At 37.3% G+C, this 24,136-nt stretch overlaps 1 protein-coding gene across 3 annotated transcripts in view; it reads right to left on the bottom strand.

Moving 5' to 3' along the window:
• dnah5 (dynein, axonemal, heavy chain 5) overlaps nt 1-24,136 on the bottom strand; it is a 77,034-nt gene that overhangs the window by 31,617 nt on the left and 21,281 nt on the right. For all 3 annotated transcript variants that reach the window (XM_088602293.1, XM_088602295.1, XM_088602294.1), the window contains exons 14-45: nt 23,575-23,896; nt 23,229-23,435; nt 22,593-22,764; nt 22,108-22,253; nt 21,638-21,812; nt 21,278-21,523; nt 20,769-20,959; nt 20,194-20,287; nt 19,619-19,761; nt 19,127-19,328; nt 17,775-18,010; nt 17,172-17,390; nt 16,894-16,956; nt 16,380-16,618; nt 15,887-16,127; nt 14,960-15,159; nt 14,330-14,483; nt 13,994-14,157; nt 13,622-13,778; nt 13,262-13,474; nt 11,464-11,688; nt 10,358-10,530; nt 9,445-9,623; nt 8,782-8,969; nt 7,892-8,086; nt 7,431-7,565; nt 6,492-6,599; nt 5,642-5,795; nt 4,405-4,551; nt 2,269-2,510; nt 1,528-1,704; nt 134-338 (exon numbers count right to left, since the gene is read on the bottom strand). In XM_088602293.1, coding sequence (XP_088458419.1) covers nt 134-338; nt 1,528-1,704; nt 2,269-2,510; nt 4,405-4,551; nt 5,642-5,795; nt 6,492-6,599; nt 7,431-7,565; nt 7,892-8,086; nt 8,782-8,969; nt 9,445-9,623; nt 10,358-10,530; nt 11,464-11,688; nt 13,262-13,474; nt 13,622-13,778; nt 13,994-14,157; nt 14,330-14,483; nt 14,960-15,159; nt 15,887-16,127; nt 16,380-16,618; nt 16,894-16,956; nt 17,172-17,390; nt 17,775-18,010; nt 19,127-19,328; nt 19,619-19,761; nt 20,194-20,287; nt 20,769-20,959; nt 21,278-21,523; nt 21,638-21,812; nt 22,108-22,253; nt 22,593-22,764; nt 23,229-23,435; nt 23,575-23,896 — 5,912 coding nt within the window. The remainder of the gene's footprint in view (nt 1-133; nt 339-1,527; nt 1,705-2,268; nt 2,511-4,404; nt 4,552-5,641; nt 5,796-6,491; nt 6,600-7,430; nt 7,566-7,891; nt 8,087-8,781; nt 8,970-9,444; nt 9,624-10,357; nt 10,531-11,463; nt 11,689-13,261; nt 13,475-13,621; nt 13,779-13,993; nt 14,158-14,329; nt 14,484-14,959; nt 15,160-15,886; nt 16,128-16,379; nt 16,619-16,893; nt 16,957-17,171; nt 17,391-17,774; nt 18,011-19,126; nt 19,329-19,618; nt 19,762-20,193; nt 20,288-20,768; nt 20,960-21,277; nt 21,524-21,637; nt 21,813-22,107; nt 22,254-22,592; nt 22,765-23,228; nt 23,436-23,574; nt 23,897-24,136) is intronic.

Raw genomic sequence — 24,136 nt, 5'->3', positions numbered from 1 at the left:
ATTTATTACAAGACAATTGGCTTATTTCCATTATTAAACTAAATAATAATGCTGCTCAAGTACATTCGGTGTGTCCTAAACGAAATTGCACATTTTTTGCTATTCCTTTGTACCTTTAGAAACAGTTTCGCACCTTCAGAGGTCACATGGTAGTCAAACATGGTGTCCTCGCTGCCCGCCGGGATGCTGGGAAGGTCGAGGCGGATATTCTTGTGGCCCCTGAGCCAGGTCTCCAGCTTCCTCCGGCCCTCCAGCTCCAGCAGAGCCCCGACACTCCACATGAGGGCAAACACATAGAGACGTCCAAGGTGCTCCCGTGTCACCTCCCCTCCCTGCTCCTGAAACGACCACGTTACACAAGAGGAATGGCAAGAGGTGCCCAAAGTAAGCAGGTTGAAAGCATGCGTGGGAACCTCTTCAACACTGTGGTAGTTTGCTTTAACTTACTTTCGCTCCTTAGGATCACAACTAACAGTTCACAGAAAATGAAAACCAAATCCCATAAATCATGATAGATAAGCTGTAAAACCAACAGAAAACATTTTCGAACTCAAAATAAAAGTAAAGGAACAGCGTGTGTAACTTTTAATTGTAGTCATAGCTTTATTGTAGTTCTTTGTCATAGTTGTGAAGGCAGAAGATACAGTACAAACGTTCTCATGAAATTATTTTTATTTGTTCAAAACTACCATGATGTTTGGGCACAAACATGCATTTTAAATGTTATTGTATTTTTATGTCACAATGCTCTGCCACTTAGAATGAAGTGAAGGATTACTATCTTCCTGTTAAAATATTTTTTTTTATAATTCTACCTTCAAATAACCATGTGGTTAAAAGGTTAATTTTCTTTGGTTGTGAACATTAAGCCAGCAGCTATATCACCCTGCAACTCACAACTGGCAACCCACTGAAGCTAAGCAGGTGTGAGCCTGGTCAGTACCTGGATGGGAGACCTCCTGGGAAAAAAACTAAGGTTGCTGCTGGAAGAGGTGTTAGTGGGGCCAGCGGGGGGCGTTCACCCTGCGGTCCATGTGGGTCCTAATGCCCCAGTATAGTGACGGGGACACTATACTGTAAACAGGCGCCGTCCTTCGGATGAGACGTAAAACCGAGGTCCTGACTCTCTGTGGTCATTAAAAATCCCAGGGCGCTTCTCGAAAAGAGTAGGGGTGTAACCCCGGTGTCCTGGCCAAATTTCCAAGTGGCCCTTACTAATCATGGCCTCCTAATAATCCCCCTCTATGAATTGGCTACATTACTCTGCTCTCCTCCCCACTGATAGCGTTCTGGCGCACTATGGCTGCCGTCGCATCATCCAGGTGGATGCTGCACATTGGTGGTGGTGGAGGGGAGTCCCCATTACCTGTAAAGCGCTTTGAGTGGAGTGTCCAGAAAAGCGCTATATAAGTGTAAGCAATTATTATTATTATTATTATAACATTGAATGCTTTACAGCTTGTGTGGAGCAGCATACTGTCTTGTGTTTTGGCAGGACTGTATTAAGATTAATGTAATCTACTGTACCTTTGGGGGAATAAGGCCCTGAAGCATATTGATGCTCTGCATGATTACAAAGGCCTCCAACATCTCCATCTTGTACTCCAAGGATTGCACACTGAATCTGAAGAGTTCTAGGAAAGATGACGAGTATAGCTCCCTCAAAACATTTCCCTCCTGTAGAGACCGTTTTTTCAACCAGCCCTACAAACAAAAAGAAAAAAGTGATGCAGAACTATTTTATTGAGGTATACTCCTTGGAGGTAATTATGACAGAGTTGTTTGTGTCACTGAGGCTAAAAACACCAGTACTGATGCATTTTGTTCTTTTTGCATTGTACAACTATAAAGTATATTGTATCAGATACGGTGGAAAAACTACTATCCTAAATTACTTCCATACCTGGCTGTTGCTGTAGCAGAGGGAAAGAGTGTCACAATAAATATTAGAACCCCAGATAATATCCACATAACTCAAGAACAATTCAGCCAGCAGGAGGACTCTAGGGCTCTCAAATCAGCTCAGAGCTGTGGTCAATTACAATAACTAAATAAAAGCTTTGCTTTGGAATAGCAATACAATAACAATAGCATTTATGGAGTTTGAAGAACGTATGTGAAAGAAGCAGGGCAAAGCAGGCATAGGATTTTAATGGTAAAACATAATGACTAGATAACTAGAGACAAAAATGGATATCTGGATATATCTACAATATCCAAATTTTGTCGGAGCTGTTGAATAGTCACACTGAATGAGACAGCTCTCACCTCTAGGATGGGACTCCAGTTGAGAACTGAAGAGCTCATGAAGACCATGCCATTACGAGACACAGTGGCTGGAGAGGCATTGTCAATATTGTGTGGTTCAAAAACAATCTTGCAGTTGGCGGCCATAGGGATACGGTCACCATTAGCCAAGGTAAGGGTTTTGTTGTCATCCAACACCGAGTTGAGATTCTCAATCCAAATAGCATCAACAGGACCATCCAGGACAATCCAGATGTGCTCTCCTGAAGCCCAATCATAAAAATCAGAAGTCTAAAAAGACATTTACTGTTTTTCTACATGAACAAAATCAATGATAAACAGTAAAAGTTCATTTAAGAAAAACATTCTCACCACTTAGAAGTACTATAAAATTGGTTAATCCACTGAATCCACTGAGATTTTTAAATACAAAGTCATGAATTAAGCATATTAGACCAACAAACTCCAAGTGCAGAGCCTCACTATCGGCATTTACTGCTTAAAATATGACTTGTCCTTAATGATTGTTTCACCCCAAACTTTAATTACTGGCATTTTTGCAATCTAAGGACTAGTCTAAATCTAAGTTTTTTTTCTTCATATTAAAAATTACTTTTTAACATTACTTTCTACCCTGTAATACTTGAGAAGCTCTTATTTGATACCACACAATAAAACCCCAAAATCCTGGACAGATTAAAAACCAATAGCTTTGGTTTTGAACCACTATAAAAAAAATTCTTTTAGAAATGTATAAGAAATAGGAGCAGCACAGACCATTATTTTTCAAAAAATAGTAATAAATCCTTCACAATAAGATTTCCTTTAGTTCTCTTTTATACATTGTTTTTCTACTTCCAGATCAAAACACAAAGAAAGTACACAATGTTGTTTCCTTCCATGTGTTTGGAATTCTCTTGAGTTCTCTGGGGATTAAGTGTACTGCTACCAGATAATTGCTATTCTCTGTCAAACTTCTCAAACTCTAACTCTTTTATAAATGTGCCTGGGGCTCTTGGAGCTTCAGTTCACACTATGAGCAGCTGTTGCCTTACACAAAGTCATACTTCTTAAGTAATTAGCATCTCTGGAGAGACTGATCAGGGAAGAAGAGGAGGAGTTTTTTTTGTAAAGGGGAAGTACTTGAAGAGGCATGATTCATTCCAAAGATTAGTGCACCAAGTTGTGAAATAATTTGAAGGGCATTTAACCCTTTTTCTTGTATTTTATGCACAAATCTTTAACATGCCAATGGGTAGAAAACTGTAGTAAAACCACACCACTCTGGTTTACAATATACATAAACAAAACATATAAAAATACTAAGAAGATACACAGAGAAACTGTTGTGTTCAGCTGTAGTGGGAGGTCATACTATAAGCATGGCATCCTATAAGCAATGTGCATTCAGCTACAAAAAACACATCTCCATTGCAGGGAAAATCAATTCATAATCAAGGAATGCATGTATTAAGAAAATCGTTTTTTTCCATATGATGCTGGTCTGAGACATTTCAACTTCCCCATTTCTTTAATTCTGTATCCTAAAATCTTAGGTGCCAAGCACAGAGTAATGGTTAGTGCTCTAGGACCCCAACTGAAATGGTTAGTGCTCAAAGTCCCCAGTGTGGTCTATAGTATTGCATCCTAAAGCAAATTACTTTACTGTGACAGCTCCATTTCACAGAGCCAACACAACAAATGACATGGTCCTCATATGGCCAAACATAGGCAGGTTTCCAGAAACAAAAGCTTAAATTCTGTACTTTTGTAAGTATTAATCTTTTTATCTGAAATAAAAATGTCATTAGTACACAGCAAAAATGACAACATTTCACTTTAATCTCCCAATAGTTATGCTATTCCCTGTAACTGGATACCACAGGGTCTGGGGAAACCCTGCCAAGGACCACTGTTCCCTCAGGTCTGTCAAACCAGGCTGAGCTCAGCAGTAAAGAATTCTTGAATAAAGAATGTATTTTTTCTCAGGACCAAGCAAAGTGCGAGACTTATCTCTGCTTTAATTCTGTATATTGAAGTCCCACATACAACTTCAACAAACAACCTTGCTCTTCATTAAATACATTTTTTAAAATAATAAAAACATATAGGTATAAGGGTTAAGAACTTTTTTTTTCTTAATAAAGAGTTTCATACCTTTCTTGGCCCTCAGAGTTTTCCTCCATAAAGTGGAGAAGATGCCATCAGTCCAGTCATTAGTGGCCACGTCCAGGCGGCCAAACATCTGAGGCGCAGTGATGGCCTTAGGGTTCATGCGCATCTCCCGGTGAGGCTGGCCGCAATCTGCACACACGAGTGGACTGCTTCGCTCAGCACAACAGGTAGTTTAAGTCATTTCACAGAGGAAGATATTAGCTTTGGGCAGCTTGAATTAATGCTAACAACCGACATTTCAGAAATCAAACTAAAGGCTCAAATCAACGTAATGGGTTCTCAATTTCTTTTCATGAAAAACTGTTTAACAAAATCAATACTAGCTATGTATTAAAAGTCTTAACTTGCTGTCTTTCTTAATGGTTATTAAGACATTTCCTCAGAGCTAAATGATTTTTCCCCTTTTTTACTTCACCACCTTATGGGTTCTTAAATTACAAAGAGCACTTAGTATCCTTCAACACAATTATGCATCACAGGAAAGCTACAAATGTGTGAGACTAATGGGCTTTGGCTGAAGTTCAATTCATTTAATTGAAAGGAACAGTATGTATAGAACTTGGAATAAATTGCATATTATTATTTTAAGAAACATTTTTTTTCTTTTTATTCACTTTGATTTTTTTTATTTCAATCAAAGTGTCTTTCCTGCTTATACATGAAGAAAGGGAATATTCCAAATTCTTCTATCAGCACAAATTCTTGATTTCACTCCAGTTGCATAAGTTCCCAGTTTTTCCGATCGGATTTTGATGTGTACACGCCACAGAATTGCAATCTGATCTGCTGTGTTTGTCGTTCTAAATGTACTTCTCTGCAGAGGAGACTGACATCTGTTGTATGTGACATTTCAGGAACAACTGAAGGGTTAACCTTGTCATAAACAGCCATTATGCCATGTAGAGAAAATCCCCCTACAGGTTCTAATGCATATGCAACGATCCCTCATCAACACCCATTCATGCCAACCAGTAGAGGTTCTGTGGAGCTGCACTCGGACTATAAAATCTTCCTAAAATACTGCTTGGACTCAGAGCACCACAGGGGGATACGCTTTGCGCGTGTGTATGTCCACTTGGATGTTCATTAGAAAATGGCCCTTAAATTCTAACCTTTGCTGAACTGTGCTGTAGCTCCTCGCACCCTCTAGGACACCAGTGGCGGTCCTTACAGACAACAGAACCAACAGAGACAGAAGATGCAAAACCCCGTGGGGTACCTGTCATGGCTCTCATCAAGGTGTGAATGCAGGCGGTTTTCCCAGCCCCGCTCGGTCCCAAGGCCATCATCCCATGTCGGACTCTCTGGGTTTCAAACAGCTGGATGACTTTGAGTTTCCAAGGAGGATGACTAATAAGACCAGCTTCTGCAACCTGAGTAACAAGCGTATATATTTTTTATTTTTACGAAATTCCTAATGGTAAAAAGCCTGCATTTCAATGGATTTCTCAATATACTTTAATTTCTGAATAAAAGTGCATTTATGCACTTTTCCTTACTATTTACCAAATCGCCCAGTAAACAATAATTTGAAAGATAATTGTTATAAAGAACTAGCAATTGGTTACTTGCAATAGTACAACGGTGTAGTATTTTTTCTTATGTGAGTATTTAGGTATACAGCACAAATCCATATGCATATAGTAGCTTTTAATGAATTGATTAATGTACAAATAATTCATAAATTAATTGCCTGTAATATTTTCTTGGAAAGAACTTCTACGAAACAGACCACCCCAGAATAATCCGTTTCTGCAAGGCCAAGCTCTCATTCAACTTCCTTTACTTTCTTTAAATCCTTAATATGAAATACATGGTTCTACCAAAACAATTGAGATGTTAAACTAGTATGTTTATGTAAAGAATTTCATTAAATTTTATTTTTCCATTTCTATGGTAGAATAATAAATGAAAACTCAGTGTAAATAGTTTTCATTATACACCTCTCGTTAATTTTTATCAATTGTAAAAATGTACTAGTTTAAAAGTGAATTAAAAACGTCTTAGTAAATCAGGTTTGCTACTTGACCAAACAACATTTTAAAGGTTTTCTCATCATCAATACTAACCTGTCTATCAATAGCTGTTTCCAGTTCTGGGTAGCCTGCTTTGTCCAGTTGGATGCCAGGGAATAGATCTTCAATTAGACTCAAAAAGAGAGGCTCATCTTCATCAATCTTTTAAGGATAAGTAGACAAATAAGTGTAGATAAGCACCCTGCATTTTCATAATGTACAGTGGCTTAGTCTGTTTAAAACCATTTAAACAACACAATGTCACAGGTAGATTACCCATCAATGATGTGGATGTTCCTATGAAATTAGTTTATGTACTGTATGTTTTAGCCATTTTGTCTCTAGGGTATTATGGTGAGAGCTTTTGGAAACCGCATTTAATTGTACAGAAAATGATAATGAACCCAGTGCAATAAGAATTAGGAAAGAGACCAGCAATGCCATAGTGAGCTACAGGCTCCTGTGGAAACTGAGAATTACAACTTATTTTTTCCATGGTAGTCAGGCAATTTAGACTTTAATATTAAATATTAAATTTTAATAACAGATGAGAAATAATACAGCATATACTTTATTTCTGGGTAATCCCATGCATGTATTTGATCATATTGGAACAACCATATTGTGTTCAACCTAGGAATTTATGAAAACAATAAGTATTGGGACACATTCACTTCAGGTAAATTTCAGAGTAAATTTGTGGCTGAATATACCTTTGAGGCTATAACTATATGATATATGTCACACATTGAGCTCACCAAACTGTCTATATAATCGTTTGAGATGCTTTGTCAAGCCTGTGCTGCAGCCGCTTTGAGTTCTTTAATTCATACTCGTAGAACACCTTCAAGAAGTCATGATTTTCATGAGAAATAAGAGTTCTTAGTGAAAATCCTAGTTTAGACATCACTATCCCGACAATTTTTGGAGGCTACGATATTGACTTTTTTTTTAAAAAGCCTTTTGACTGATTTAAAACTAGGCAGTACTTACTAATTTAGACAAGTTCATATCTCTCAGGACACGCATGACAATCGTAGATTCGGTGTCATTTGGATTTGCTCGTTTTGCTGCCCCCAGCGTACGCAACACAGACAAAATGTTTCGAAGACCAAAATCATAATGCACCTACAAGTGATTACAAAAAGTGAGGAATAAAATTAAACTGCCAAATCAATACAATTTAAACTTATTGCTAAATTTCTACCCATTACAGTTTTATTATGATGTTTCCAGGCAGTATAATAACACTAAATGTTAACATCCTTCTGAAATAAAAAAGGAATTACCTCATCAATAATCTATCAAACGAAGACAAACTGTCCCTCTTACTATCCTGGCTTATACATGCTTATTTTCTACTAATCAGACTAAAAATGTAGGTGAAATGAAAACCACATTGTAGAATATTTCCATTGAAGAAACAGAATATAATCAATTAATTTATATGGCACCTGCTTTGAGAGCTGCTCTTCACAAAGTTTGTATAAAGTGAAGAACTTCCTGGCCAGTTCAATATTGTCAATAAACCCACAGCTCGCCAGCTTGACTCGAATAATGATTTGTCGATCAGGAACCATCATGGCAACAGAGCGGAAATTGATCTTCAAATTCTCAGGAAGCTCTTGACGACCAGCATATCCCGGGTTCTAATAGGTATGATAACAATATAAAAAGAATTAGAGTATTATGTTCAAAGAATAAATTGTTAAAAAATTGCAACAGGCACAATAAAAAGAAAAAAAAGTCACTCCCTGAGGAGTATCAATCTATAGTGTGGTCTATAGTTTGGGAAAGATGTAAGTATATTAAACTTGTGTATTGAGTTAAGTAGGGACTGAAATACATTAAATAACAATGAGAGAGCAGCAGAAATGTGAGCAATATAGAGATGGAAAATTAAAGAGTCTTCCACAATGACATGATTTTTCCAGCATTCTACAGTATATATGAGACATTAAATTTTCCTTGTATGGTGAGTTTTAATCATTTTAAGGGCAAAAAGGGAATAACGTTGGCAGCGCTATGATTTAACTCTCTTCAGCTTATCCTAACTGGACATTAAGACACACTAGATCTTCATGCCAGTGCAGTTTCAAATCCACACTCACTCCAAATGTTAACATATCCGCTTGTTACACATTACTAAGCCACCCCTGAGGGCAGGTCTGCAGTCGCTTGAAGGAAAAAACCTTTAATAATCAAAAAGCTACAATGACGTGGCAGGTTTGCCATTCAGGATCGAAAAGTGAGTGAAAGGCAGTTCTGGGGCAGAATTCTGGAGGAGAGTGAGGATGAATTGTTTATAATTTTTTAAACAACAATGTAAAATGAATAATCTAACCATGGTAAGGAAAATTCCAAATTCAGGGTTCATTTCAACGTTGTCACCATCTGTGAAAACGAAGTTCTTCTTGCGCTCCTTTTTGCAAGTCAGAACAATGGCAATCTGCTGGGCAGCAACAGACAGAACTGGAAGGTCAATCCGGTTGAATTCATCAAAGCAGCCCCAGGAACCCGACTGAGCAAGTCCTGAAAAAACAGATTCATTATAAAAACAAGAGGAGTAAATATTCACTGCTGGAGTGGTTTATGCCTGTATTCATACTATATTGTATGTTACCTTGTAAATCTACTCAGACAGATCTTTCAAAATCCACTGCGTTTATTATTAATATTTATACGATAAGTCATAATTCCATGTATAAATTCTGTTGCCCTTCTTTCTGTGACTTAATTAAAATTGTTTCTATGGATTTCAAAGATTTCAAAGAGTTTTCATCTTGGCAATTGAAATTACTTTCATGTCTCTCTCCACAAATGAGAGAGATGAAGATGAGCAAATGGGTGGCTACATTTACTCACGCTGCACAGCCTGTGAACAGGCAAATACTTTGGCCCGTGACTGTGGAAAAAGTGATCGCCAAACACTTTGATGACATTATTAAACTTGTGAGAGTTTTATTGCCAGGGTTTTACTGTGTAACATTTAGAAGACCATCCTTACCTTTGAAGATTCTTCCAAGGCCTCTGAAGTCCATCTGGTCAGAGCAGTTGAAAACAACCACATATTTCCCAAGACAGCGGCCCATGTCCTTTGTGGTCTCTGTCTTCCCGGTGCCTGCAGGGCCTGCTGGGGCACCTCCCATGCTCATGCCCAGAGCCTGAGCCAGGGTGATGTAGCACCTGCGGTACAATCATACTCTCCAAACACTGCTGGCTTCTGATGGGCTGAGTGTACTCATAGCCTCTGTGTGATTATACAGTGTGCAAGTAAAATAGCCCAGTAATTCTTCTATTACAATGTCAAAACCACAAGAATACATTAACACAGACCCCGAAATTGGTTTCTACATCTTCAGCTTTCCAAAACAAAACAAAAGAACTCAATGTCCTGAAACATAGATGGTAGACAGTTCAAAAATATGCAACATATTTTTTTAGAAATGTGTATTTTGAGATTTACAAATTCCACATCAAATATGCTCTGTGGGCTCAATATCCTCAACTAAGAGTTGATATATTAAATTTTTATAAATGGAAATTTGTGTTTCTGATATCTGATACCAGCAGGATATTCCTTGTGGTTTATCAGAGAAAATCTACAAACAGTGTAGGTCACATTCTCAATTAACAGTTATTTCTGTTGAATTCTTTCTCATATAATGCAACAGCTTCAGAAGAAAAATAAGCCTTATTTACTCAGTTTAAGTCCCAGCATGGTTTGAAATGATTACTCTATAATAACAGAGAATGTAACTTTGAACTTATGGAAAGCCAATTTTACAGTCAATACAAGCAATCTACAGATACTTGTATTTAACCTACAAGCAATCTATCACCTACAACCCTTTGGAAACAGTTTGTTATGGCTCACCTTTCGCAGAGCAAAAGCACTGAATCTGTCACTGGAAAATTACCTGTCAGTGAGTGGAGTAATGACCAGTCTGTCAGTACAGCCCAGGAACTCGTTTTGGTAGATAAACCCAACATCCGTGATGTTAATGAGCATCTTGTCAGAGTCTTCATTGAAATAGAAACGGCACTGTTTCAGCCATTCAAAGTCACTGGGGCTTTTGATATGCAATCGACACTACAATAAATTAAAGAAAAAATAATATATCACTTTCAAATCCACTTTTAAAAGACCTAACAAATAAAAGGCCATCTTTAGTTCAAGCATCATGGATGTCAAAATGAATGTTTCCATAATCACAAACACATGGATAACTATGGATAAGCTTTAACGAAATTGGAAGTTATATTTAAATATCTACTTCACAAATGCAAACATATTGCTAGATTATCCAAACACATCCGATATATTCACTATCAAAATTATAGCATACATATATACAAACTCGTCACTTTTAATTACAAATGTAGGGCTTAAAAAAGAAGCACTATACAGTATATGACAATGTACTTCCTTTTATAACAATCTCTTACCATTTTTTATAAAACGTCTTTGCTCAAAAATATCTATTTGCCCTTAATGGCTGGGACTCTACCATAAATGGGCTCAGTATACATAGTAATAGTATGGTTTTGAGACTACCTAGATCAACATTATGAAAGAAAATGTTGTTAAATACAAGTCAATTGAATGTGTCTATACATGACATTATTAAACAATTTCCAGGCACATGATCACAGCAGACAAAATATAATAATGGTCCAGACATGGCACTCTTTTAGAATAAAAACATATATACATTTAACTGCAGCTCCATGGATTTCTGCTCTTATGATTTCAGATTTTTTACAATATGAAGCTGCAAAACAGAAAGACAAATGCACAAACATTTGTCCAACACTAGCAATTTAGGCAAGAATTGTAAGAATTCTTAAGAGCATAAATACGCACAAATATTAAATTAAAAGCAATGGGAGCAGTTAGCTCACTTTGGGGAGTGTTATATTTTGCTCTCAATGTTATCTAACCTTTTGCATTGGACATGGACAATCAGATCACCTTTGCTGACCCAGGACTCTCTAGCAAGCTTGTTTTGCTAGTTGTACTCACCAGGTCATCAAAGATATCCCTCTGGTGCACGTGTATAGTGATGAGGGTCTCATATTTTATGCGCTCCACTGGACTGAGGTCCTTTGTTGTCATATCAATTAGTGTGTTCAGTAGCTCCAAGAAGGACTGGTTTGTCTTTGTCATGATCTTCCGGTCATATCTAGCATTAGTTAAAGCCTCTTCTGAATCTCTTGTCCAGATCATTTGAATCCCAAGCAAACCAATCTAAATTAACAGACAAGAGATGTCTAAAATATGCATTTTAAGATTTCAGCTTCTAATCTTAATCTCATGACTCTCTTTTCAGGAGCAAAGTGTCATGTTATAATGAGGTAAATAGTGAACATGGGTATCATTTAGAAAACTAATACAGTATTGCAACACACTGCCCTGACATTTACTATAAATACCTCTAAAGAAAAAAAGTACTACATAATAAAATGCTACAAAAAAACTCATGACAAATTGCATTGAGGTAGAACTTAAAAGCATTAGTTTTATATCGGTTTAAGACTTTCGTTTCAGAATATTTTCCAATTTGCTTAACAAGTAACAAAAGTACAACGAAAACATAAAAATGTATCTATTGCTATGAAATATAGCACATAGCCTAAAAAGGCTGACTAAATTTGGCAAACCGAACTGAGAGCTCACCTTACTCTTAATAACTGTGACCTCGGTAAGGGTTTGTCCATTTTTCTACAGTTTGAGATATTCCTTCAAGGGAAGTACTTTTAATAAAATACATATCTTATTCCTTGGAGCAGAGGTTATTTTTTTCCAGAGGCAAATGTTGATTCATTTTAGCATATCATAGTAAAACCAGGACAGTGGAGTCTAATTTGCAACACCTTAATTTTATACTGCAGTCATTTGCAATTGCACATTTATTAGTGAACTTCAGAAGCTCTGTAGTTTAGAACAAGTAGCATGAATAAATGCACCCTCCTCTATCACACTTCTAGAAAAGGTATATAAAGAGATACATTTAAGGATTAGATAAACCTTATGCAAGGATTTATAGTAAATATAGTGCCTACAGTTAAGTGTGGAAGTTACTGAAGCCTCTTGCAACCTTGACCAGAGCTCATTCATCTGTGTCCCAAATCTGTCTCCTATCTAGTTCAAGAGTACAGGATGGGTGTTAGATGGTCTCGTATGTGTAAATTATAATTCCAAGATATATTTTAAAGCTGCAAGGCTATGACTGTTTTAATCCTCTTTCTATTGCCTTAAATATCTCGCACAGCTTCTTTGAGTCGATTTATCAGGAATGCTGCTAAGATTGGGCTCTCAATAAGCAGGAGTGCCAGATTCCTGATACTAACCAGGTCATAAATTATATTTACTAACCTTGTAACAGTAAGCATATCTTAACCTTGCTGTTATTATTATTATTAGCTAAATAATTAACCGGCCACTTGTGCATCACAAGTCACATGAATCCTCACTTTTGTATTGATTATTAGGCACATTTAATAATTGTTAATAACTAATTTTATCAATAAAACCATATAACGTATTTATGTTGTCCATTATTGTGTTTGACTGTTTCCTAGTAACCATAAAAGTTCCTTTGAACTATACTGTTCCAACTTCTACTTGTTCCAGTACATTCAAACAACCCCAAATCACTACAATATTTACAAGGTGACTGATCAACAATAAAATAAGGGTTCAATAATTACTTTGCATCACTTAGTTAAATATTTTACATAATAACCATATCTTGAATTATAAACATTTCTTAATTTAGGAATGATTTAATGATGTTATGCCTATTAAAAAATATTGATACCTGAGCTGGGAAATAGTTGAGAAATTCTATGAGCTGAAAACTGGAATCCTGGATACTAACAGCCGCTTGTTTAATTACAAGATGCAAGGATCTCTGGGATTCCTTGAGCAGAGCATTGAGCCATATTTCCACATTGCCCTCGGCCATCACAGGCCTGTCAAGTTCAACCGTTTCTCCCTCACGGGAACAGATGGCAAGGATTCGGTCATAAACCTTGAAAAGGGACATGAAATAACTGGTTAATTAAGTTCCAGATAGTAACTCAAACCACAGTTGGTTTCCAGTTATATTCTCTACTTGTACCTTAACCACTGTACAATATCAAGATTAGCATTTTCCACATCCATCAGTATCGCTTACCTTATCATGAAATCTAACCGTTTTTATGTTATCAAAGACATTCAACAGATGGGCCTGAATTGTATGAGAATCTGAAGCCTGCCCCAGAATTTCTAGAAGTGCAGGATCAGACACAAAGAAAAACCGGGGGAACAGGAGACGTTTCTTTTCAAGGTAGCTAAACAAGGAGTAAAAAATAAGATATTATTAAGACAACAGAAACAGATAAAGCAAAAAAAAGAATATAATTATTAAAACAGAATAATCTTCAAACAAAAAATTGATAAATTCAACATTAAATTGGATGGTTTTGTATTTACAGTAACAAATACACATGCATAGTAAGTTGGTTAGTAATCTAAACTGTTTGAGAATGTCATGGTTTTATCTTACCCTGTGAGAGACTTCTGACAAATCTCTAACTGTTCCAAAAGATGTGGCAGCAGCTGCCCCATAGTTTCATCTCCCACACAGCATTGTACTACATTTGGCATCTCGTGAGCCCGTGTCATTATTTTTACCCATGACTTGTCAATGTTGGAGAACCTTTTCGCCTCCTGCAATCCAAGAAAGGAAATGTTAAGAACCTGGAAGGAGACTCCTAAACTAATTGTGTATAATAAATTGAACTAGAACTCTAGAAATATTTGTCCAGAATTTGAACTTCCAGTTTTTAACAGAGTTTATCAGTGAACAAAATATTTATTATCCCTTGTTATGTTTACATACCTTAGGAAGTTGCTTTGCTATGTCTCCACCTACAAACACAGCTTCCAAATAAATCCAGAGATTTTGAACTGTCATCCAATTCTCTATTATGTCAGTGGTGTTTGAAAGGTTTTGCACCCATTTCTGAATCTGTGCCTTAAACGGAGTGTTGTATCTGGAGCAGTTGTAGGACAGAAAATGGGTCAGTGCACAATCACAGTTTAACTTACAAAGATCTAAAAATAAGGTTGAAAATTGAAGAGGGAAACTAGTTTCATTAAAGGCATTAGAAGCGCAAAATGAATTTCTGTAGAAATAGGTTTTTACAAAATACACAATGTAAAAATATATCTAAAAGAAAATATTGAATTTGAAAACTATTAGAGAGGAAGTAGTCCTTGAATAATTGATGAATGATTTAAAGGTCACAGCTCAATGTCACTTTTCACAAAATATCTTTGTGCTTAAAATGTTAAAAAGCTGAAGAAAAGTTCTTAATCAAAATTCTACCTCTCAAGCCACTCTTCCAGCTCCTCAACAACTATCAATACCTAATGAAAATCTAGAATTCTGATCAAAATGAGTGGATGAGTATTTGTGGAAGAATGGCTGCAGGGATGCTTCTTTTCTAGGACAAATCCTATTAAATACCTGTTACTCATTAATGAGCCTAAAATCATTAAGCTGTCCTCCATGTTAGCAATGATCTCTGATGTACTGTCTCCTCTTAACAGCAGTTCACCACGGGTTTTAAAGTTTGCAAATGTGAAGGTCTTGTTGTCCCACTCTGCTATCACTTGCTTCAACTTCTGTTCAATATCCCGTTCCTTGACAGCACTGATACATATATCCTATACAACATGAAAGGACCCATGAGAGCATGTAAACCGCTATAACAAAGCAATATAAAAGTACAGGTCATTTTGGATAGTGTACATCACCATACAGTATTATGGTCTAAACCATCATTCCTACCACAGGCAAAACTAGCCATCCACACTCTCAAGAGTGCTAAATCATTATTCTAATATGGAGCTGAAAAGCAAATTGGTTGAAATTAAATGTAAATAAAATAATTTGTTAATTGACTGTAAATCATGATCATGGCTCATGATACCATTTTTACTAACTAATAATAAAATGAAACCTGCGTTTTTAGGGGTATTTATACAAGCATTTTGATTTTCACCGAAGTGTTTCTCATTGTGGCCAAAAAGCTCAATGTTTAACTGTCAGTCGAGAGAACATTCTACCAGTGATCTGGTTCAGGTACTCTTTGAAGAACATCAGACTTTTCCATTAACACTGTAAAGTATCCACACATTTGGTGAAAACCAAATACTGCCTTCCAACAGAAGAACTCTTGTTTTCTATCCTCTTCTGAACTTTGTTAAATCAATTACATCGATGCTGTTGAATAAAAGATTTACCTTCTGCTTGTGGCATCAAAGAGACTCATTCCAATACTCAGTAACTTTTCCCTATGCTTTTGTTATAGATTCTCGTACTGCAGGCTACTGAATTACTAAAAAAAACAATGCCTTGTTAAAATAGCAAAATGAAAGTGATGATTAGTACCTCTATTTCTTCTTTACACTTTAAAAGAGGAGCTTCCATTATATTTCTAAGCTTGAAAGTGTCGCTTTCTACATCAAAGCTGTGCCCTGTTACTTCTGTTATCCTCTTCCAGTGTCGCGCCATCATGGCTTTATTGGCCATTAGTTCCAGCAGGGGGCAGCACTCATTGAAGTCGTCAATGGTCTTCTTGAGATCAAGGAAAGCCTGCCACTCTTTAAGTGCCCGAGGAAGTTTGCGGCACCTTAAAGTGGCAACAGGGAGGAAAGGTACACACTGAACTCCTTTGGGTCTTTATGGTTTAGGCATCGTTTCAAAAGCTTTCTATAATCACGTTAGCTGAGGACAGGCAGATCTCTAAACAAACCACTCAAAAGGCTTGTGTTTACGAAGCTTCATGATGATCAGACAGTTTCACATCACAATTAAAGAAAAAAAATGACTTTCTAAATCTTGAAGTCAAAGGTGTCTGAAATATGAGGTAATGCTCCCTTACCGAGTTTGAAAATCTAAAAGCTCATTATTGATCTTCTCAATGTTGACATCGGACCACAGGATGTCGTAGTAGCCGTTCACAGTGTCAATGACATTGCTGTAAAGGCCATACAGCTTCTGCAGCAGGGTGAGCTGTTTCTTTATCTCCAGCAGCTGGGGGTGCTGGGTCACTGGCAGTCCAAACAGCTCCTCACCCCCAGTGTAGGTGATGTACTTGCGATACAGATTGTCAAAGCGATTCTGTCATGAGGATAATTGAGAAGCCTCAGACAGTTCCCTATCACACTCACTTATTTTACAGGCAATTTTACAAAACCCTTTAATATGTTAACCCTTCATATAGGAATTTTGCTTTCAGTAATTTTAAATACCAAAATATTATGAAAAGCATTTTTTTGTCATTTTCAAATACATTTTCACAGCGCAGCTAGAATTTAAAGAAAATTCCCTGACCTTTGGGCTTCAATACTGAAAGGCAGCAATGCATCTCAAAGCAATGCTGTTTTTTTACACACCTGAAACATGATGAGTCTGTCACTGGCATCTTGAGGTGCCAGTCCAACAACCATTGGACCATCCTGTAACATATATTCATCAAAATGGATAGTTACAGTTTTAATGAAATTTCTAGGTGACCCTGAGTGACTCAAAGATAAATGACTAAGAATGCTATTTTACCTTATATATAATCATTTTAACCATTATACATGCAGAAGATTTTAATTTGGCCTCTAGAGTGACGAAAATAAAAAGAATTAAACAAGTTATGCTATTTGAAGTTCCCATCACATACCTTTTCATATTCCTTATAAAAGTGATCACAGTCTTCCACAAAGGTCTGCACATTACTGATGAGCTCTCCTCTAAAGTTGGGTTGTAGAGACACCAGTTCATTTTGTACCTCTGTGCCCCTGACCAACAGCTTTTCCCAGGTGTAGCGTAATGTGTCCACCTTCTCTACCTCTTCTTTTGCTACCAGGAGGTCATACTTATTGAGCATGGCATAAGACTCCTATCAACATCAGCAGACAGAATATGTCAGAGGAATCAAAACCTGGATGTGTCAGTATATATGTCACAAATCAAGCCAATGTGTTGGTAATGAAAACACAAAAAATACAAAGGAATTTTTTTAGGTCAAGTCTAGCAGTATTTTTTTTCTTTTTGAAAACAGGTGAACAAATGGTACATGAAGTACAAATTCTAAATTTAAAATTAAAATGGTGAACAAATATTTCTCCTGCATATAACAGATTACCTGTCCTATCTCTGAAGAAATAATTTGAATTAGGTTAATTTCTATTTCAAGGCACAAAATGAAAAACGTGTGCAATATTCAGCCATTCAATATGTGGTATTGATAAAACCATTTTAAAAAAAGAGATTGGACTCTTACCTCTATAGGACTGACTTGAAAATCAATGGCAATCTGATGCTCTCTTATCTCCTTTAAGGCTGTCATGGCTATTCTGATGTCATCTAAATCCTTTATCTGCCGGTTCAGTTTTTTGCTGGCCTCTTCCACAAAAGTAAAAATGTTATCCATCTCAGACCTGTACTTCCTGTTGCAATGGCGCCCAAAGTCTACCATCCAAGCCTTAGTCTCTGTCGTCAGAGCCAACTTCAGTTCATCTACCACAAAGTAGATAAAATATATACATAAATAAAATTTGCAATAACACACTGTTCCCAGCTTGCAATTCAGTATCAAAAGATATACAACAGTGCACCATGGCCGATATTTGTTTTCAATTGTTATAACTGGGAGTTCATCCTCTTCTATCAAGAGAACAGTCTAGAGACTCGAAGCAACAGCTTCTGGGAACTGGGAACAGCTGTCATGCAACCATTTTGTGTTTCATTTGATCTCTTTATCAGAGAATATTATTAGTTTTCTAAACTGAACCAATGTGAACCTTTTGCCAGGTGTACCGCTACAGCTACTGGATATATATGGATGTATAACAGGTTCTTCACTATGGCTCTCTGCAATCAGTGTAGTTCTCTGCTGAGGAAAAGCCTTCTTACTTTATGACACAATCATCCGAAAGGTGCTTTTCTCCAGATTTAGTGCAACAGAATCTTAATCGTCACACACACACAGTCATTTTGACAAGCAATGGGCACAAGGTGGGAGACCCTGGATGGGACACCCGTCCATCACAGGGCAAACAGACACAAACATCACACACTCACACCAGGGTCAATTCACCCAGATGGGAGATGCCTCTATATCCCCAGGTGTAAAAGTAATAGATTCAGTAAATCTTTCATCCCTATTGCAATATCTCTCTCAAACAATCTCCTGCAACACTATTGTACCAACTTCTCTTTTGATAAAGTTGATTGTCCTTCATTGTTGTAATAGACTGTGCCATAAAAAATCTCCTTGAAGATGATAAAATAGTTTGAATTAAACTTATTTTTTTTCCAGGAGCCAATTAACCTACCAGCTCGTCTTTGGACTGTAGAAGGAAACCAGAGAACCTGGAGAAAACCCACACAAAGATCAAACAAAACTCCATGAACATGGCAGCCAGAAAATTGAAGACAGGGCCCCAGCGCTGCAAGGCAGCAATGCTACTCTGTGCCGCTGTGCCACCCCGCCACCCCTTGCCTCAAATCTTTAATGTGCATTCAGAATGTGTGTTTGGTCTCTGAGAGTAAAACAGAAACTGTCAGGACCCTTTCACCACTCATAACCCAACCCTGTATTGGAAAACTTAAAAGCTGGCTGTCTGACACTACCTGTGTAAAGGGCTAGGGCTCCAACAGTAACAAACTCAGGCTCGGCATTGATCTCCAGTTCTAAGTCTCTGTAGTACAGAATCTGTGACTCAAACTCTGATAGAAGAGGGCTTCCCATTATGAATTTCTGAATGGTTTCTTCTCTCTCCTTTTGCCAGATGTGGTGATAACAACTGAAGCGTTCCAGTGCTGTCATAACTTCCTGTTAAAAAGAAATGCAGAACTTCTTGAAATGTTGTTGCAAAGTGTAAAGCCTGAATTAAAGTGTCCAAGTATACACAATGCCTTTGAATTATTGTTAATCCCTTATTTTTTTCTGAGTGTAGAATTATTTGTTTTACTTTTTCTAATTTTAGAATGCACACAACTACAATAAGTTAACACTTTGTAACAACCATTTTTAGGTTGGTGCTATTAATATCTCAAGATATATAGTGATGTATTAATTTATATATATTGTTTATGTATACAGTAGCTACTCTATACAGTTACCTTTTTTGTGGAATTAATGGATGTGCTCAGGACAGAAACCAGTTTAACAATTTCTTTATTTTCAGACACAGTCTTGTAATAGTTCCTGGACTGAAAACAGAATGTGTGGTTCACAGACACTGATATGTCAGATGTACTGCCATCTGGAGAGAGAAACAACATAAGGCATTATTCAGAAAAAGGTGACATTTATTTAGGTCCATCGTAAAATAAATAAAACAATGTAAAAATAACTATATCTTGGCTCAGTTCAATAGACTTGCAAAAGAAAGTAATTCTTTAAAAATTGTTTGCTCAATTCAATAGAAGTGGTTCAATAAATTATCAGGCAAAAGATTAATTAAGCTCTTTATGGAACAAGAACTTTCATTAGGGTATTCATGAAGGATGATCCATTATTAACACATTAAAGCATATAAATATTTTTTCTTATCACAGTAGCAAATCTCATGCAAACAGTGCATTTTAATCGACTATGTTGTAATGGCAGATTCATAGCTGTAGAAAATTACTTTAATGATAATAAATATCTTCTCTGCATGTGTTAAAAAAATAAGCTATCAATGTCTTAATACCAGTGGCACTTCTATGTAGGGTGTCCCCCTCCTCAGAGTCGCTGTCTCTGCTGTCATGCCTCAAAGCAGCAATCCTCCTTTCACTCATCTTGTGCTGAACAATAAAAAAAAGACCTGAGTATGTGTGCAGACAGACACAGACATCATCAAAAGATAAAAATAGAAAACAAGCAAATAGCGGGTAGGGTAGGGTGAGCATGGGAAAAGTCATGCTGTGCAGCAGGAACAGCTGTTCAATTATTTTGTTTAAATATAGGCATTAATATAAATTCATTATATGCATATAAACAAATAAATCAGGAAGCAAAATGTTCTTATATGTGTATTGTATAAAAGAGCAAGTGCATTATGTTGTGCAGCTGGCAATACCAATAACGTTTAGGTGCTTTCATCGTAATAAGAATTCACTCTCAGCCAATCATTACAACACCTGCAGTTCAGATCTCTATTGAACAAATCTATTGTCTGTTTCTCTGACGCCGTTTCACAATAAAATACATGTTCTGCAAAGCATGGATACAGAGAACAAACCATCAGTCCAAATGAAAAGAAGAAAAAAATCTTAGAAGTCCAACCTTGGAAATCCTCTCTTTGCTCCACTGGCCAACCCCCTTGCTGACACTAACAATGTACTCGACCACCCTGTTCAGGGCCTGCTGCACCTCATCCAGTGCGGGGACCATGGTGATGTTTGGGATGGACAAGGTGATGTTTGTTCTGAAGATGGGCTGTCCAGTGCTTTTCTGTTTGTTTGAAGAATCGCCTTCTGCGTTGGAAACAATACAACACACAAGCTTGGTCTCGGTTACTATATCTGATCAGTGAAATCACGATAAGGTTCATATTGAAGGGACTGAATTTCTGACTTTTAAGCTCCAGAACAAATTCCTCCTGTAGTACAACTTTTTACAAGGATATACAGTATGTAATTAAATAACGGTGAAATACAGATGTCCGTAAAGCATTCAAGTAGGATATGCTACTTTCTTAACCGCAAAAAATGGTACGCAGAGCAAGAGAAGAACAAGAGCACCAGTATGGATATCTGTGTTCTGCAGAGCATCAGCTTCAGTTGTGTTCTTACCCAGAAAGTGAATGATGGAGGAGATGTGGATGCGCTTGCGGAGAGTCTCCAGTGAGTTGCGGGTGACTCTGAGCAGCGCTTCCACGTTGCGGTGGTTGAAATGGGAGAGAAGCTCATGTGCCTCTTCCTCCAGGATTTCTGCAATGTTTTTCTTCTTTTTCTTTGCCAAAGGAGAGGGGGGACCTGTGCTACCTTGGTTTGTGTTGCGAGAGAAAAGCCTGTTTTCGGATTTCCCATCATCTTCATCTGAATGAAAGAAGAAATAAGAGAATTACTATTGAGCAATTTGCCAGTAATCCAATTATTCATTCTGTGGTTTTCTCTAGGAAACTTCTTGAATCAATAGCTGGGGATATGCACCTTCACTCTCTTCACTGGCAATTTTACTTTCATTTCTGCTTTCATCATTGGGTTTCTCCTCTCTTTCCTTGTTTTGGGGTTCAAAATCCAGAAGCATGTTAATAAGTTCATTGGCTGCTTCTTCTACCAGGGAACTTTTAGTTTGTAACCTCTGAGCACCCTTTATGCACAGCTCCTGAAACAGTCAAAATTGAAGGAAAGGAAGTCACATCACATTTTTTTCAAAACACAGAAAGAAACTGTTTAACAAGGATACAGTTGCATTGACTATATTAGAGAAAAAAGAGGAATACATTTTACTTGCAAATTGCACAATTACCATTTAAGAAAACTGTAAAATTCTAAAAGTAATTACTTAGAAAGCATCTTCCATTTATTTGCATTACAGTTTGCTGCTTTGGATGGATATAGGGTCATTGACATTTTTTAGCATTTCCTTATCTTATTTTCTTGAACCATTAGCCATTTACCTTAGTCATCTGGACAAACTCCTCACAAGTGAAGGGTTCATCGTCAGGGAGTTTACACAGAGGTGCTGTGCTCATTTCCTGCAGTACCGCATCAATCCGGAACTCCACCAGATCGTTCACACGGTCCAGCAGCAGCTCCAATTCAGCTATGATTTGACATTTACAAAAGGGAAGGAAAACACAAAAAGCAATGATGCCATTGATGTTTTGATCTGCTAGTGCATTGATCATGTACTTTAAGAAAACTTTCATTTGTATATTCTTCTCAAAGACATGACAATAAAACCAATCAAGTCCATCTCCAAGTAAACAGAATGAAAAATAGAACAACTAACACAGTTACAGAATGCTGAAACCTGAAAAATCCCCTCCCCCATTAATTTGAAGTTAGTATACATTTAGTATACATTTCTGAAATTATCAGATTCTCATTAAACATCATTAAGCAACTTAAAAGAGTGGTACTTTCATAACTTGTTTCTTACCAAGTGCAGAAATAATTCCATTTAAATATTTTTCAATGTTTAAAGAACTCCAGTTGAGTGAAGTTAAACCTGGCTGGATGGCTTCATCCACTTTAGCTAGATGGGATGCAGCAAGCTGCCCAAAGGCACTGGGCAGTTTGGACCTCACTCTGGTATTCTCCGTAAGAACCATCTGTGAATGAAAAAGGCTACAATCAGCATTCAAATGAGCCTGTCCCAGTTCCAAATTCCAGTTTTAACCTTCTTCACTGAATAAAATATTCCATGCAAACAGTATATCGTAGCATAACAAAGAGTTATGGCAGTACCACACTGCTTGTAGGAGCATACACAATGAAGCACATATTGCATGAGTGCCTCAGTGCTACAGGAAGCTACACACGAAAGGGATCTGGGTATTTCTGGAGATTAAGTAAACACTTCTTCACTCAAAGAGCAGAGTTGAATATCTGGAAGAAACATCCCAACCAAATGGCTAAAATGCAAAACACTGGGGAGCTTCACAAAACAACTGGAAGAAACTTTAGTAGCTTTTCCCTTATCTACTAAGCTACCAAATGAGCAAAACGGGCTGGATCCCTCCTTTCATCTGCAGATCTTTCTTATGTTCCTATGGACTGTACAGCCTTTTCACACCTGTAATTTGTTGCAGTTCTTCTTCAAAAGGTCTTGCTTCTGTTGAAGTGCTGCAGCAAATGGAGGAATTTCCAGACCCATTCTGCTCATGCAGTCTGTCTCCCGAATTAAAGTGAGTATCTGAGGGTCAAAGTTGACAAAAAGCTCGCCAGTTTCAGAGGACTTCACCAGCAAAGACGCCTGCAGGCCTGCCTTAGCAGTCTCGATCTGTGCAAAGAGGAATCAGAATTCATCATATGAAAGCTCTTAAATACATTTGCTTAACTGTATTCAAGAGATAAAAGAATTTAGGTATTTAAAGAAAAAATATAATAAAAAATCCTCCTTATGAGGATTACTCAGTCACCTGTCTGAGCCACCCTCTGTGATAGAGGACTTCGAACTCCAGCAGCACCTTGGCCACTTTATTGTAGTTGCGGATGATGCGCTTCGCTTCCGGAGTCTGCAGAACACTGGGATGCTGCTGGAAGAGATCCATGGGCTCCTGTATGCGATGGAACAGCTGACGAGCCCACAGGATCCTCCCAGAGACAGGGGGCAGGTCTCGTGCAATGGGGGGCTCATTCTTCTGCTTAGTGTATATCTTGGATGCCATCTCAATGTCACGGCCATAGTTCTGAAGGATCCTCTGGTACTTATCATCAATGCCGAGGTCTGGGATGCCAAGTCTTCGGTGTTATTGCATACCACAAGAAACGGGTTGAAATATATTTAGAAAACAGGACCACATTGCACGTGTAACTATTGAAATAAATATTATAATCACATCTTATCAAGTCAAATATTAAGAGTACACTAAGCTTAGATCAACATTACATGTGCATGATAAATGAACTAAGTGTTAATGCATTTCAAATATTGTAAATATTGCTGGTATTTAATATTTGTGTAATAAATCAGCTATAACT

This window comes from Lepisosteus platostomus, chromosome 12 (assembly GCF_059453375.1).
Source record: "Lepisosteus platostomus isolate fLepPlt1 chromosome 12, fLepPlt1.hap1, whole genome shotgun sequence".
Lineage (NCBI taxonomy): Eukaryota > Metazoa > Chordata > Actinopteri > Semionotiformes > Lepisosteidae > Lepisosteus > Lepisosteus platostomus.
The sequence above is the reverse complement of the archived record's forward strand: the minus strand, read 5'-3'. Positions and strand labels throughout refer to the sequence as shown.